At 38.8% G+C, this 13,482-nt stretch overlaps 1 protein-coding gene across 1 annotated transcript in view; it reads right to left on the bottom strand.

Annotated features, from left to right (window-relative positions):
* cdh16 (cadherin 16, KSP-cadherin) overlaps positions 1-13,268 on the bottom strand; it is an 18,662-nt gene extending 5,394 nt beyond the window's left edge. The window contains exons 1-7 of the mRNA XM_020605583.1: positions 13,191-13,268; positions 11,207-11,357; positions 10,157-10,369; positions 7,174-7,250; positions 4,584-4,775; positions 921-1,162; positions 671-801 (exon numbers count right to left, since the gene is read on the bottom strand). Coding sequence (XP_020461239.1) covers positions 671-801; positions 921-1,162; positions 4,584-4,775; positions 7,174-7,250; positions 10,157-10,369; positions 11,207-11,357; positions 13,191-13,262 — 1,078 coding nt within the window. The 5' untranslated portion in view covers positions 13,263-13,268. The remainder of the gene's footprint in view (positions 1-670; positions 802-920; positions 1,163-4,583; positions 4,776-7,173; positions 7,251-10,156; positions 10,370-11,206; positions 11,358-13,190) is intronic.
* Between the last annotated feature and the right edge of the window lie 214 nt (positions 13,269-13,482).

The raw sequence follows: 13,482 nt of genomic DNA, 5'->3' as shown, positions 1-13,482 counted from the left end.
TTAACTTAAGGGGGCTGAATAATTTTGCACGCCCAATTTTTCAGTTTTTTTATTTGTTAAAAAAGTTTGAAATATCCAATAAATTTCGTTCCACTTCATGATTGTGTCCCACTTGTTGTTGATTCTTCACAAAAAATTACAGTTTTATATCTTTATGTTTGAAGCCTGAAATGTGGCTAAAGGTCGCAAAGTTCAAGGGGGCCGAATACTTTCGCAAGGCACTGTAATTACCCTTCTCAAACTGAAGTAAACTCTAGCTGTTGTGAAGCAGAGGGACAGAAATCGTGCAGCTTCTAGAGCAGCAACAAACGTTTTCTTCTTGTTTAGGATGTTCTCTGCTCTCTGTTCTCTTGAGCTCACTTTGAAGCAACTTACTCTCCTCTTCTGTGTAGAATGTTTGTATGTACAGAAGTGCATGTGTGTACAGGATGTGCAAAGCAATCTATGAGTTGTGGGATTATAAAAAAAGATCATAAGAAAGGAGAATAAACTGGGACTAATAGCTTTTCACACTAAAGACAATATGAATAGAAATCCATATTATTAATATTTCAAACCTTAAATAGCTCGTTGGTTAATTAATGATTCACTAGAATTGACTATGTGCATAGTCAGTTACCCCTTTACTCCAATAACTGTGTTGTATTCATAATGGTGAAAGAAATCTTACGCCCATCCATGGCGATGACTTTCATGGTGTATGTGCTATTCTCCTCTCGGTCCAAGGCATGTACAGTCTTTAGTTCACCAGAGTATTTCCCTATTGAAAAGTACTTCTTGGTGTCCCCTTGAAGAGAATATCTGCATTAAAAAAATGTGCATTTCTGTAAATTTACAACTCTGATACTTCATGCCTCTGTCTTCCTGAACTGTTGAAGTAGATGATTATTCACATAGCATTCATTAATCCAGAGGTTTACCTGATTGGGTGAGAATCAGGGTCATAACCGCGAATTGTGGCAATAACGCGTCCTGGTTCCTCACCCTCTCTGACGGTAACCTCATAGTGGCTTTGAGACAGGATTGGACCCTCGTTCACATCGTCAACATAAATAGAGACTGTTGCTGTGGATGCAGGTCCATATCGGCCACGTACCAGAGCCACTGGATTCTGAGCGCTGAGTACTAGGATGTACTCGCTGTCACGCTCAAAGTCCAACACCTGTGAAACCATACATATAAACACAGAGGGATGCAGAGAGAAAATATACAATGTCTCTAAAGATTACTGGTGATGTGATCTAAATCACAGTAATAACATCCATAGTTTTGTTGAGCTTGAACATGAATGGAACAAAGTGAATGAATTGTATTAGGGCCAGTTCACCTAAACTGCAGAAAATGTGAGCATGAATGGTATTTTAGTACACACCAAGAACCAGTGACCAGTATTGGGTGCCCAAAGTTCATTGATGTGTGAGGGCAATAAAAAGGCTACCCCTTCTGGTCCAAACTGGCAGAAGAGTTACTGTGGCATGTAAATTTTAAGGATGGTTATGGGAGGATTAGATGTATTATAACACAGAATGCATTAACTGCATTAAGGGTGCCCATGCTAACCATTGTCCACCATCAAAAACAATGGGCACGTGAACATTGGAACTGGGCCTTAGAGCGGCTGGCTACCTGTGCGCCACTTATTTGATACTGTTTTCTCCATTGTTATATACTGCAAAATGTAAGTAAGAAAATATTATTTTTATGTTTTGGGTGAACTGGTTCTTTAATAAATCACTGATATTCAAACATCCCTGTTTCAGCAAATGTAGACCCCCTCAGATTGACAGCAAGTGAAGTAAATTATAGAAAGTACTTGAATTTTTTCAAATTCAATTACATTTTGACAGACGGTCAAACACTCACACAAAGAAAAACAACATGTTACCTTTGCAAGCAGGTCACAACACAGTCCCCTGGGCCCTGAACCTTTATCTCACTTCCAAGAAAATGAATATATGAACCAGACACACTAGTTACAGCGAAATGAGCCAAGTGATTTGTGTCACTAATTTTCCATGATGATGCGCTGTGTAACCACTAACAATAAACAGGCTTGTGTATGCAGGATTCATTGTATGGCTATAAAACATAGCAGAAATATTGCTGAAATTGCAGGCTATTCAACATATAAATACATGAATACATAAATAATAAATACATACATGTAAAATGGTAAAAACAAAAATCAGATACAAACAAAATAAATCTATCCGTTGGCATTAGCATGTTTACTTCTCTATGATGTGCAGTACTGTATGTATTACATTTGGATCCAAATGCAGCAAAACTGGGAGTAGTAGATTTCCATTGATAGAGATTACCTTAATCTTGCCACTAAAAATAGTAACTGTGACCTCTGACTTTGCTTGGAGAATTAAAAACATAGTGGAGTTTCATAGTGGAGCTTTGGAAAGATTAACCACAGTTATTACTGTGCTTCCAGCACAGTCAGTAATTTTGAAGATTTTGCAGATTTTAGAGGCAAAAGAATTCAACTGAAGGTAAAGGAATTGTGTTATTTTATCTAATGTACTAGGTTATATTTGGTTATTTTGATGTCATCTTCTGAGTCATGCCCTGAAGCTTGTATTGTCTGGTTTTGTCCTTTAATGTGTTCTGTCTCCCTATAAAATGGGACATTATTGAGCCAGCATTGCCTGACGTTATGTTGCTCAGGCTGAGTGTGTCCCTGTTTCCAGGGAACAGAAACACACATGCTGGAGGATGCATGAGTACTGCTGTTGAATGCAAGTGACACGTCAAACTCCTCTGTAAGTCTCAATACACCAGAACATGCGCAGTTAGTCTATGTTAGTCAGTCTTCACATGATGGTATTACTATAGTTTTATTCATTCTTTCACTCTAAACTGTAAATCAGAAGGGAAGGTTGCTTTCAAAATGTAATAGGTCACCGATTATTAGTTACCCTGTTAAAAAAATGTATGTAACTGTTGAAATTACTTCATCAAAGCGATGCAACTTATTACTTTTTGATTAGCCTCCTAAAAAATGTTTTAAACTGGGCAATAAACCTGAAAAGTCCTTAACATAAATATAAATCAAGCACAACAGTACTCAACGCTTATTACATAACTGCAGTTACATAATATATTACTCTTGAAAGGTGTAGCCTACTGAACAGGCACCAAGCAGAAGTTAAATACTGTTGAATTTCTAGCACTGAAAAGTGTTCTTGTCCGACAACATGACCACTCGCAGTACAAAGTCAAACAAGAGAACCAATCACAAGCTCAAAGAGTTCAACATTTAACGCACACACCGATGGGGTTATTTGTTCCAATAGCTTTGCTGACCTGCATTGTCCAGAAATTACAAAATTGGGCTTTAAACTGATGACTCATCCATTTAGTTAGTAATAGTGACAATTTAATGTTAAATGATGCATTAACCAGATTAACTGAACTGTCACAAGCTCTGTTCTATTTTTCTTTAACAAAACGATTTTACATATGATGTAATGTCTAATGTCTACAGTTCTTCCATACTGATTAGATTTCCCTCACCTCCCCTTGGTTTGGCAGACATTTACCACATTCGGCAGCCTCTAGCCTGTGTGGTAAACTGTCATTAGTGTTCACACAATCTAATTATTCACTTGGGCTGTGAGCAGTGTGTAATTTCTAATAATGAAATGTGTCTGCCTTCTGGCACTGACCTCACACTGTAGCACGGTGAATTAAATGATTTTCTCAAGGGCATCTTATTCCACTGCAGATTTACTTGTGAGGAATATACGCTTTAATTATTAGAAAAATAAGATAAAAAATAAAAACAACAGTTCCCCTTCTGGTGACACCAAGTTCGTTACAGTGATATCACACAAGGTCAGTAAAAAAGTTTCAAACAGCTGCTCAAAGAGTCAAGAATTTAAAATGTATGAAATCATTTCCTTTTGTGTTAATGTAAAATAATAGAACAAGATCATTTTTTATCTTGTAGAAGTTTTTTCTTTTATTCTACAGGAGTCTGTGCAACTCACACTTGCAGTCACATTTGTCAGCTTGTCTCCTGCCTGGCCTGTTTACAAAGAGCAGATCACCTCATTCCCCCACACATCCCTAAAACACCCTGCTGGATTACAGGAGGCAAGGGCGATGCACCCCAGGGGACAGCAGAGATTATTAGGCTAAAATATCCCATTGTTATCTTTTTTTTGTAGGATGGAGTTATTGATGTATTGTAATATTCTTTTCCAATCTTTCTGTCAGTGACTCAGATGTACACACTGTGGTATTAAAGTGAAGTCCTCATGAAAGCGGGTTGTGTCCTCTGTGCCTGCTGATTTGACAAGGCTGGCTACTGAATGATTGCACAGGCTCTAAGGACAGATACAAGTCATCAGGCCAAACAATTGTCCTTGGTATTAATATTTGTGCCCCTAAGAGGTGAGAGCTCTTTGCTTGTTTGTTTACATTTTTATAACCTACATAGGAAAAAAAATAATTAACATGTCAGTTTATTCTGGATTTGACAGGAATTTCTTCATCTAATCTTGGTATGTAATCAGTAAAGTGAACGGATGAGTGCATAAAGAGGCTGCAGGATGTTTTGTGTTATTCACCTTCAAAAGCACAAGCGAGACCTCATTGGTCTGCTTGTCTGTCACTAATGCAAAGACCTCCTCTTCGTTTCCAGACTCTAAACGGTAGTCCACCTGCCAGCTGTCTCCTCCTCGAACATCTGCATCGCCTGCCAACACAGCTGTTACTGTGGTTCCCACTGGAGTGTCCTCTGGGATGTGAAAGGGTCCATACTGATGGGGAGTAGAGGGATAATGTATGACCAGTGAGCAGAAACCATTCATTTATTGACAAGACACTCATGTAAAATTTCATTTAGGTGTATTATAACGTAATTTCATTTAATGCGCAATTCTTTTATCATAATTTATTTAGAGGTTTACAAACAGTTAGCTCATGTCAAGCCCAGACGATGGGGCACTCCTCAAGAAAAACCACTTCCAAAAAGGAGAAAGAGATTTCATTATCAAGCCAATAAATGTAATCATTGTTTTATTTATAATATATCTTATTGATACTTGCTGTAATTAAATGAATTAAAATATCACATGTTTATTGACAGCAACTGATCAATGATGGATTTTGGGCAGAATACTGAACTTGTATTTTTAGAATTTCTACAATTCTCATAATAATATATCTGAAAATATTTTCCTGAATGTATAAACACACAATTTGTGGAAACGATCTCAACAAATCTAATAGTCAATACAATCACATATGCTGGATGCAGGGCGATTTAGTAAATAAACATATCGTCCTCAGCTGTCTCTGCATTAACAGCTGCATTAAATATTAAAGAATATCATTAAATATTTATGTCAGTAACAGGCAGCTGCATGTTTTGCCAGACAGCTGTTGCAATCTGGTTGCTAATAAAAAGAGATTACTGTGTGTGAATTTTCTGTTGCGACTATATTTGTCTACATGGGAGCATACGTTTGCTCTCCTGGTGTTAGCTGACCTTTATTCACACACCTCTGTGTGTTTAAACAGCCGTCGGCTGACCCCAGCCCTGTCACCACTCGCCTCCCACATCACCCCCTATAGCACTGCTTTCACATCGCCATGGAAAAAGCTGCACTACTCGGGCTTGACCCGCTCAAGAGCATTTTCCACCTCTGCCTTTGTGTGTATGTGTGTGTGTGGGGGGTGTGATTATCTGAGAAAATGTGCACATTTGTTGTAACAGTTTGAAAATGAGCATTCAGAAATGTTTGAAAGACACGTTTGGATGGAGCAAAGACAGAGTACAATGATGACAGATTTTCTATCAAAAATATATATTGTATAATTTTTTTATTAAGTCTGTATTGAACAACACTGTCTCCTGTTATTGGTCTGGAAATTCAGGCCACAGCTTTACAGCCAATTTCAACTGTTAAATTTAAGGGCCATCCCTTCTCTCCTCGCTCAAAATAAAATGTTTCTTCACAGCTCACAATGTCTGTGCAGTCTTTCATTGTCACTTTGCTCTGACAAAAAGCACAGCTAGAGACTGGTTCCCATTATCCCAGCATGATGGCTCTCCCACGTAGCTCCCAGCAAAATGCTTTTTCTCTCTTTTATTATGTGGCACATGTGGGTGGACACGAGGGGATTTTCTGTAACTACCTATCTTTAGCCCTTTCTTCTTTCCTACCAGCAGCTATACCAAAAGGAAGGAAACCATTGTACTATTTTGTGCTGGGCTTGTGACTGCAGTGTTGATGATGCCTTGCTCATCTGGATCACTATAAGATAAAAATAGATATCGGATGTACGTAGCTCCGAAAGATGTTTCATTTTTGTAAATATGTAAAGAAAACCTAAATGAGGATATAATTAAAAATGAAAGTACATCATTTTTGCATTTACATTTGCAGTTAAAGTTGCCTTACATTTAATTAAATGTTAATGTTAATCTGGAATCACTTGCAAAATTAAAATTGTTCCTGTCTGCTAAAGCATTGGAGGTTATAGTACATGTTTTCATTTCCTTTCACCTGTGGCTGACTCAAAATACAGCAGTGAGACTCCTCATTGGAACCAAAAAGGGAGACCAGTGGGGCCTCTCTTCACTGGTTACCAGTGAAGTACAAAACTGATTTTGATGTTCTCTGTGATAAGCTCTTCAGATGGTACCTTTACGTTTATCTTTTACCAATTTTGTTTTTGTGCATTTATGCCTGCATTAGACAGCTGTATATTTCCCTTTAAGTACTCTCTTTTATTGATTCATACCAGTAAGATCCTCAGATGAAGAACCACCTGATGTAGAAATTTCTGTAAATTTGTAATAGCTAAGATGACATTGATTCTTATCCCACTGTGTAGTCATAATGTAGATTTGGCTATAAATAAATGAATGGAAACTAGACTCCAAAGAAAGCTTTATCAGATTAAACTCTAAAAACATTGTCCACTTAGAGTACAAAGAATGGAATAAAACTCCTCCAATAACATGGTGCCATCATTATAAGCCTGAGATTAGAGGGCATATCTAGTTCCCTGCCAGGAAAATTAGATCAGTGACCTGCAGAGCGGATTCACAGCCTATAGTCCAACAGCCACTCGTTATGGTCTGTATGTTCTCTCCATATCACGTCTTGAACAGGACATATGTGCTTGTCTGAACATGTGTGCTTTTACCTCATGCTGGGAGAAGACTGGTGGGTTGTTGTTCTCATCATGTACCGTCACAACCACAGTGCAAGAACTGTTGAGACCTGCCAGGGACATCACAGCTTTGGTTAATGACTCAGAGTCAGACCATTGCACACATAAAGTGAGGGAACAGAAAGTACCTTGCCTTTCTTACACCCTGATCTGTGTCATGCATCTGGCATCATCTGCCTTCCCAGAGGCTAGCGTACATACAGTGCCTTGCGAAAGTATTCGGCCCCCTTGAACTTTGCAACCTTTTGCCACATTTCAGGGAAATTTATTGGATATTTCAAACTTTTTTAACAAATAAAAAACTGAATAATTGGGCGTGCAAAATTATTCAGCCCCTTTACTTTCAGTGCAGCAAACTCTCTCCAGAAGTTCAGTGAGGATCTCTGAATGATCCAATGTTGACCTAAATGGCTAATGATGATAAATAGAATCCACCTGTGTGTAATCAAGTCTCCGTATAAATGCACCTGCACTGTGATAGTCTCAGAGGTCCGTTTAAAGCGCATAGAGCATCATGAAGAACAAGGAACACACCAGGCAGGTCTGAGATACTGTTGTGGAGAAGTTTAAAGCCGGATTTGGATATAAAAAGATTTCCCAAGCTTTAAACATCCCAAGGAGCACTGTGCAAGCGATAATATTGAAATGGAAGGAGTATCAGACCACTGCAAATCTACCAAGACCTGGCCGTCCCTCTAAACTTTCAGCTCATACAAGGAGAAGACTGATCAGAGATGCAGCCAAGAGGCCCATGATCACTCTGGATGAACTGCAGAGATCTACAGCTGAGGTGGGAGACTCTGTCCATAGGACAACAATCAGTCGTATACTGCACAAATCTGGCCTTTATGGAAGAGTGGCAAGAAGAAAGCCATTTCTTAAAGATATCCATAAAAAGTGTTGTTTAAAGTTTGCCACAAGCCACCTGGGAGACACACCAAACATGTGGAAGAAGGTGCTCTGGTCAGATGAAACCAAAGTCGAACTTTTTGGCAACAATGCAAAACGTTATGTTTGGTGTAAAAGCAACACAGCTCATCACCCTGAACACACCATCTCCACTGTCAAACATGGTGGTGGCAGCATCATGGTTTGGGGCTGCTTTTCTTCAGCAGGGACAGGGAAGGTGGTTAAAATTGATGGGAAGATGGATGGAGCCAAATACAGGACCATTCTGGATGGAAACCTGATGGAGTCTGCAAAAGACCTGAGACTGGGATGGAGATTTGTCTTCCAACAAGACAATGATTCAAAACATAAAGCAAAATCTACAATGGAATGGTTCAAAACTAAACATATCCAGGTGTTAGAATGGCCAAGTCAAAGTCCAGACCTGAATCCAATTGAGAATCTGTGGAAAGAACTGAAAACTGCTGTTCACAAATGCTCTCCATCCAACCTCACTGAGCTCGAGCTGTTTTGCAAGGAGGAATGGGCAAAAATTTCAGTCTCTCGATGTGCAAAACTGATAGAGACATACCCCAAGCGACTTACAGCTGTAATCGCAGCAAAAGGTGGCGCTACAAAGTATTAACTTAAGGGGGCTGAATAATATTGCACGCCCAATTTTTCAGTTTTTTATTTGTTAAAAAAGTTTGAAATATCCAATAAATTTCGTTCCACTTCATGATTGTGTCCCACTTGTTGTTGATTCTTCATAAAAAATTACAGTTTTATATCTTTATGTTTGAAGCCTGAAATGTGGCAAAAGGTCGCAAAGTTCAAGGGGGCCGAATACTTTTGCAAGGCACTGTACATCCTCTGTCAACGGAGATACAACGCACTAAATCACAAAGCTAATGCCCTTTTGTATATGACATTAATTATAAAACGTTTTTTAATCACTGATTTCTTTTCTCTCTTCTCTTGCTGTAATTAGCACCTAAGTGTATTATCATTATGACAGCTTGCAGCTTGATTGCCAATGATTTCTTCATTGTGACTGACATTTAATGGACCATGTGACTGTGTGTAGTCTACGCCATCAACAGTTCAATAACATGCATGATGATGGGGAACTGAGCCCTGAAAACTACATTCTAGGGATGCACTACTAACATATGCTCTTCCTAAAATGTGACTGTTCTAATTTGCAGCTCCAAAAGTGAGCCACAGAAACAGCACAGCTACTGTGCATGTCTGCAGTATGTATTTTGTTAGCGTCTTGGACTTGGTTCCTGTTTGTTACTTTAATGTTGAAAGGGTTTCCTGTTTTGTATCATCTCACCTGCCTCAGCTTTAGTCCAGTCCTTGATTACCACTCATTGCCTTCACCTGTTACTCATTGTCTCCTATACTCAAGCTTTTATATTCTCCTCACTTCCTTTGGTTCATCTGCTCACTATAGTCTGCTTGTTCTTGTAGTTCCTGTGGCCCTGTCTTCTGTTTGATTTGCTGCTTTGAAAATCTTGGATTTTTTCCCCCCTTGCCTCACCTATGGACTTTGGACTCACCTGCCATCTTGGATTTTTGGTTTGTTCCTTTGGTTTTGTTAAGCTTACTTTTGTGTGTTTTAGTCCCTGACTGAACTGTTTAGTTGTAGTTTTCTGTAGATGTCTGTTTTGCTTTGTCAGGTTGAGGTCCTTGGTGGTTTTACTTGTCTCTCTGTTTCATATCTCAGTCTGTCTATATTTGGCTCCTCCCCTAGCCCAAACCTGACACTTGTTTTTGTGCATAACAAGTGTAGTGTGAGGAGGCAGGAAAAATAATGTGGGAATAACTTTTAAACTGGGACTCAGACTAGTTTGTCAATTAACTTCTGTAAATCAATAAAAACAATAGCTTTTCTTGTAGTGTATTCCTACTAACAATGTTGTACTTTGACAACAGGAAATGGCAGTATGTTCAAATAGTCAGATATAAAATGGCATTTATGCATTGAGACTTGGCAAAGTTAAAAAAGGAAAAAATTACACTGAGGAAGGAGTACGAGTATTTTGTATCGGTCCTTGGTTACCTTTGGCATCCTCAGCAGTAATGGTGAGGGTGTACTGTGGTGCTGTGCCCTCCATACTGTCTGCTTGGACGGAGATCACACCTGAGTCCCGGTCCACTCTGAACAGGGCACGAGGACTCTCTGGAATTTGTCCAACTAAGCGGTAGAATATCCGCACATTGTCTGTCTTGGGATCATCGTTATCGGCTGCCTGTACTGTCAGGATTTCCGTCCCTGTGAAACGTGTATACCAGTAAAGAAATGCAAATGTACATAATCTGAAAGTCAAATGATCATTTAAGATACTTCAAGTTTTCTCTTGAAATGTTTTTCTTGCTGAATTTCTAATCTTCTACTTTGTTAAATCTCAAACTTTGCAGACTTTCAGTTAGAACTTTTTTGAGTGTCTATAATAGAACCTAGTGTTCTTCTTTCTGCAGTATTCAACAGTAAACTAACAGTAACGAAGAGCAAGGGGGAAGCGGAGTACAAGTTTTCTCATGCATTCCCCTCAGTGAAGCAATTTAGATTAACATTGCCTTGCATTATTCATTTCCCAGAATCAACCGTTTTAAAGCATCAACAAAAAAGCTTTTACTCAGGGACCTGATGTATCAACAGACCATTTGTTTGATTATGGATTGGTGTGACTGTGCTTTCCCTGGTGTTCTGGCAAAAATCCTAATCTACTTTCACAAAATATTTGGCACACTCGGCCCTTTCATCACTACAACCTTCCATCGAGCCAGTGCTTCCTCTACCTTGTGAAACAATATGCCCATTATGGAGTAAACATGACGGGATTATTCATTGTGGTGTTATATGGCCCCTTAATTCACCTATTGTATAATTAGATAAAAAAAAAAAAAGTGTTGGCACTTCATTGAGTATTGAGTTGGCAACATTTTTTTTTAATGAAAACATTGTGAATATTGATACCACAGGATATTATCTTAAGGAAATATTCTACCATAAACTATTTAGGGCAGTATTTTCAGACATGCAAGTGACTCATTTCAACAAGAGTCAAGAGTAACCGTAACACCTAACATTCAAGAATCTGTCAGTTACCTCGAGCAGCTAGTTCCTTGACCACGGTGTGATACTGTGCCTGTGGAAAGGTGGGTCTGTTATCATTGGCATCACCCACCATCACCCTCAGCTCCACAGGCTTGGCAATCTCTCTGCCATCTGGGCGCTCAACCACAATGCTGATGTGAAACTGAAAAGGCAAAAGGAGAAACAATGTTTGCCTCCAGAGTATTGGAGAAGCTGGGCATATCTGACCAGCTAGGCAGGTGTGGTAAATTTATATTGTAATCTCAACTTTAAATCCTATAAACCATATGTCAAATATTTATGTCAAACTCGGACCTGCGGTCCAAATCTGGCGCACGGTGTAAGTATATTTGGCCCGTGAGATAATTTTAAATGTTTATTAGAGCTGGTCCACCAGTATATATCGCATGCACCGCTAATATTGCAAATCCCAGAATGCTTTGCTAGTGCGTTGGAGCATCAATCAAGACCTGCAAGCACCTTCTGTTGACATTAGCAACCTTATGGTACCAGTCACCTGGGGCAAATATAGTCCATTAATCCCAAAAATGGCCAAACGAAAGATGGAAAACAGGAGCTTTCAAGACAGGTGGGAGGAAGATGATCTGTTAATGTAAAGGACAGACCTGTTTGTCTTGTGTGCAGAGCCAAAGTGGCTGTAACGAAAGAATATAACATAAGAAAACACTATAAAATAAAACACCAAGACCAGTACAAGGACCAGGACATGAAGCAGAAGCTCCAGAAGGTAGAGGACATGAAAGGTCTGGTTTCACGGCAGAAAATGTTCACCAAACAATAAGAAACGAATGCCACTGTAGTTTTTTTGGGGTTTTTTTTGTTTTGGAAATATGATTTCTCGTGTGTTTAGAATAGTTTTGCTTGTTCCAAATTCAGTGTTTAAGCAACTTGTTTGTTTCCATATGAAAAAGTTTAGCATATATCTGGAGAGAAGGGAAAACGTTCTGTTTTATTCAATATTTCAATAGTCTGGCCCACAACTTTGTCCCAGTTTTTAATTTTGGCCCACTGTGTATTTGAGTTTGACCCTCCTCCATGACTCTTTTATTCATGTAGTATAGTAGGTAATCAAGTTTCCCTGCAGTAGACTGGGAGACTGTTCAGTGCATGATTTGACATCATTCTGAATTTCTAGCAGGCACTACATTAGTACATTCACAGATTTTTGGAGTGATAAGTATGCACCCAAAATCTTTCAATCACTAGGGATTGCAAAACAGCAAAAGGTTTATGCAGCTTATTTTATGTCCTGAAATTTAAATTTATCCTGTCTTATTTCTGTCAACTAACTACATGCGTTTAACAATCGCATTCAGTGACCTACAGCAGCTCAGTCTGTGTTCTTTGGCCACTTGAACATTGGTGCCAGAATGTACTGCTCACTGAGCCAGTTAAAGCTCTCAGGAACTTGGGTCATGTGCAAAAGTAAATTTCAAACAAATAGACTTCAATATGTAGTCATACCACAAATTATAATCCTTCTCTTAGCCTAAAGTGAGCAAGTTTTAAAATGAAGCCTTTATGGTTATAAGGATATATTTGAGGAACAGAGCTGTGCTTTTCAAGTTGTGGATATCTTCTTTAGTTACCCTTATTCACTATTAAAATAGATTGTGCTGAGTGTTTTGCTTTGTTGCAGTAATAAATACCAGGGCACCATTAATGAAACCATTAAGATCATTAAACTCATCTTCAGATTTTGAATTCCCAGTCTGGCTCCCAGTTGCTGAAGTGAATAAAATCCACTGAAAATGACTAAAAAAAAAAAAAAAAAAAACTAACACAATGTACTCTGTGTACTGTATCACATGTAAAGATTATAAGACAACACATACACACACACATTTCTCGTTACATGTTCAAACGTTTCTTTCAGGAAGGAACGGTATAGCTACAGCCCCAGTGATTTTAACCTAACCATAAACTGATATTTATTATTAGGTGTTGGAGATGTTAAGCTTGCAGATGTACAGACCTGGTCTTGTGTCTCTCTGTCTAGGGGGGCGTTGAGATAAATGACTCCTTCTCTGCTGATCGTGAAGAGCATCTCTGGAAACTCCCCCTCCAGCCCGTAAACTGCCTGGCTTCCACTCCATTTGACCTACAGTACGAAAGCACACACATATACACACAACAACGACTTTGATATCTTGTTTTGTCAACATTATAAAAATAAATTGTAAAGTGGTTTCAATCTGAGTGCAGCACGAGAATTAAAATGCACTGTGCTGCAAACCTAAAAAGCTCTGCAGGTTGTATAAGTACAA

This window comes from Monopterus albus, unplaced genomic scaffold, assembly GCF_001952655.1.
Source record: "Monopterus albus unplaced genomic scaffold, M_albus_1.0 scaffold4.1, whole genome shotgun sequence".
Lineage (NCBI taxonomy): Eukaryota > Metazoa > Chordata > Actinopteri > Synbranchiformes > Synbranchidae > Monopterus > Monopterus albus.
This window is presented reverse-complemented; position numbering and strand designations above follow the sequence as displayed.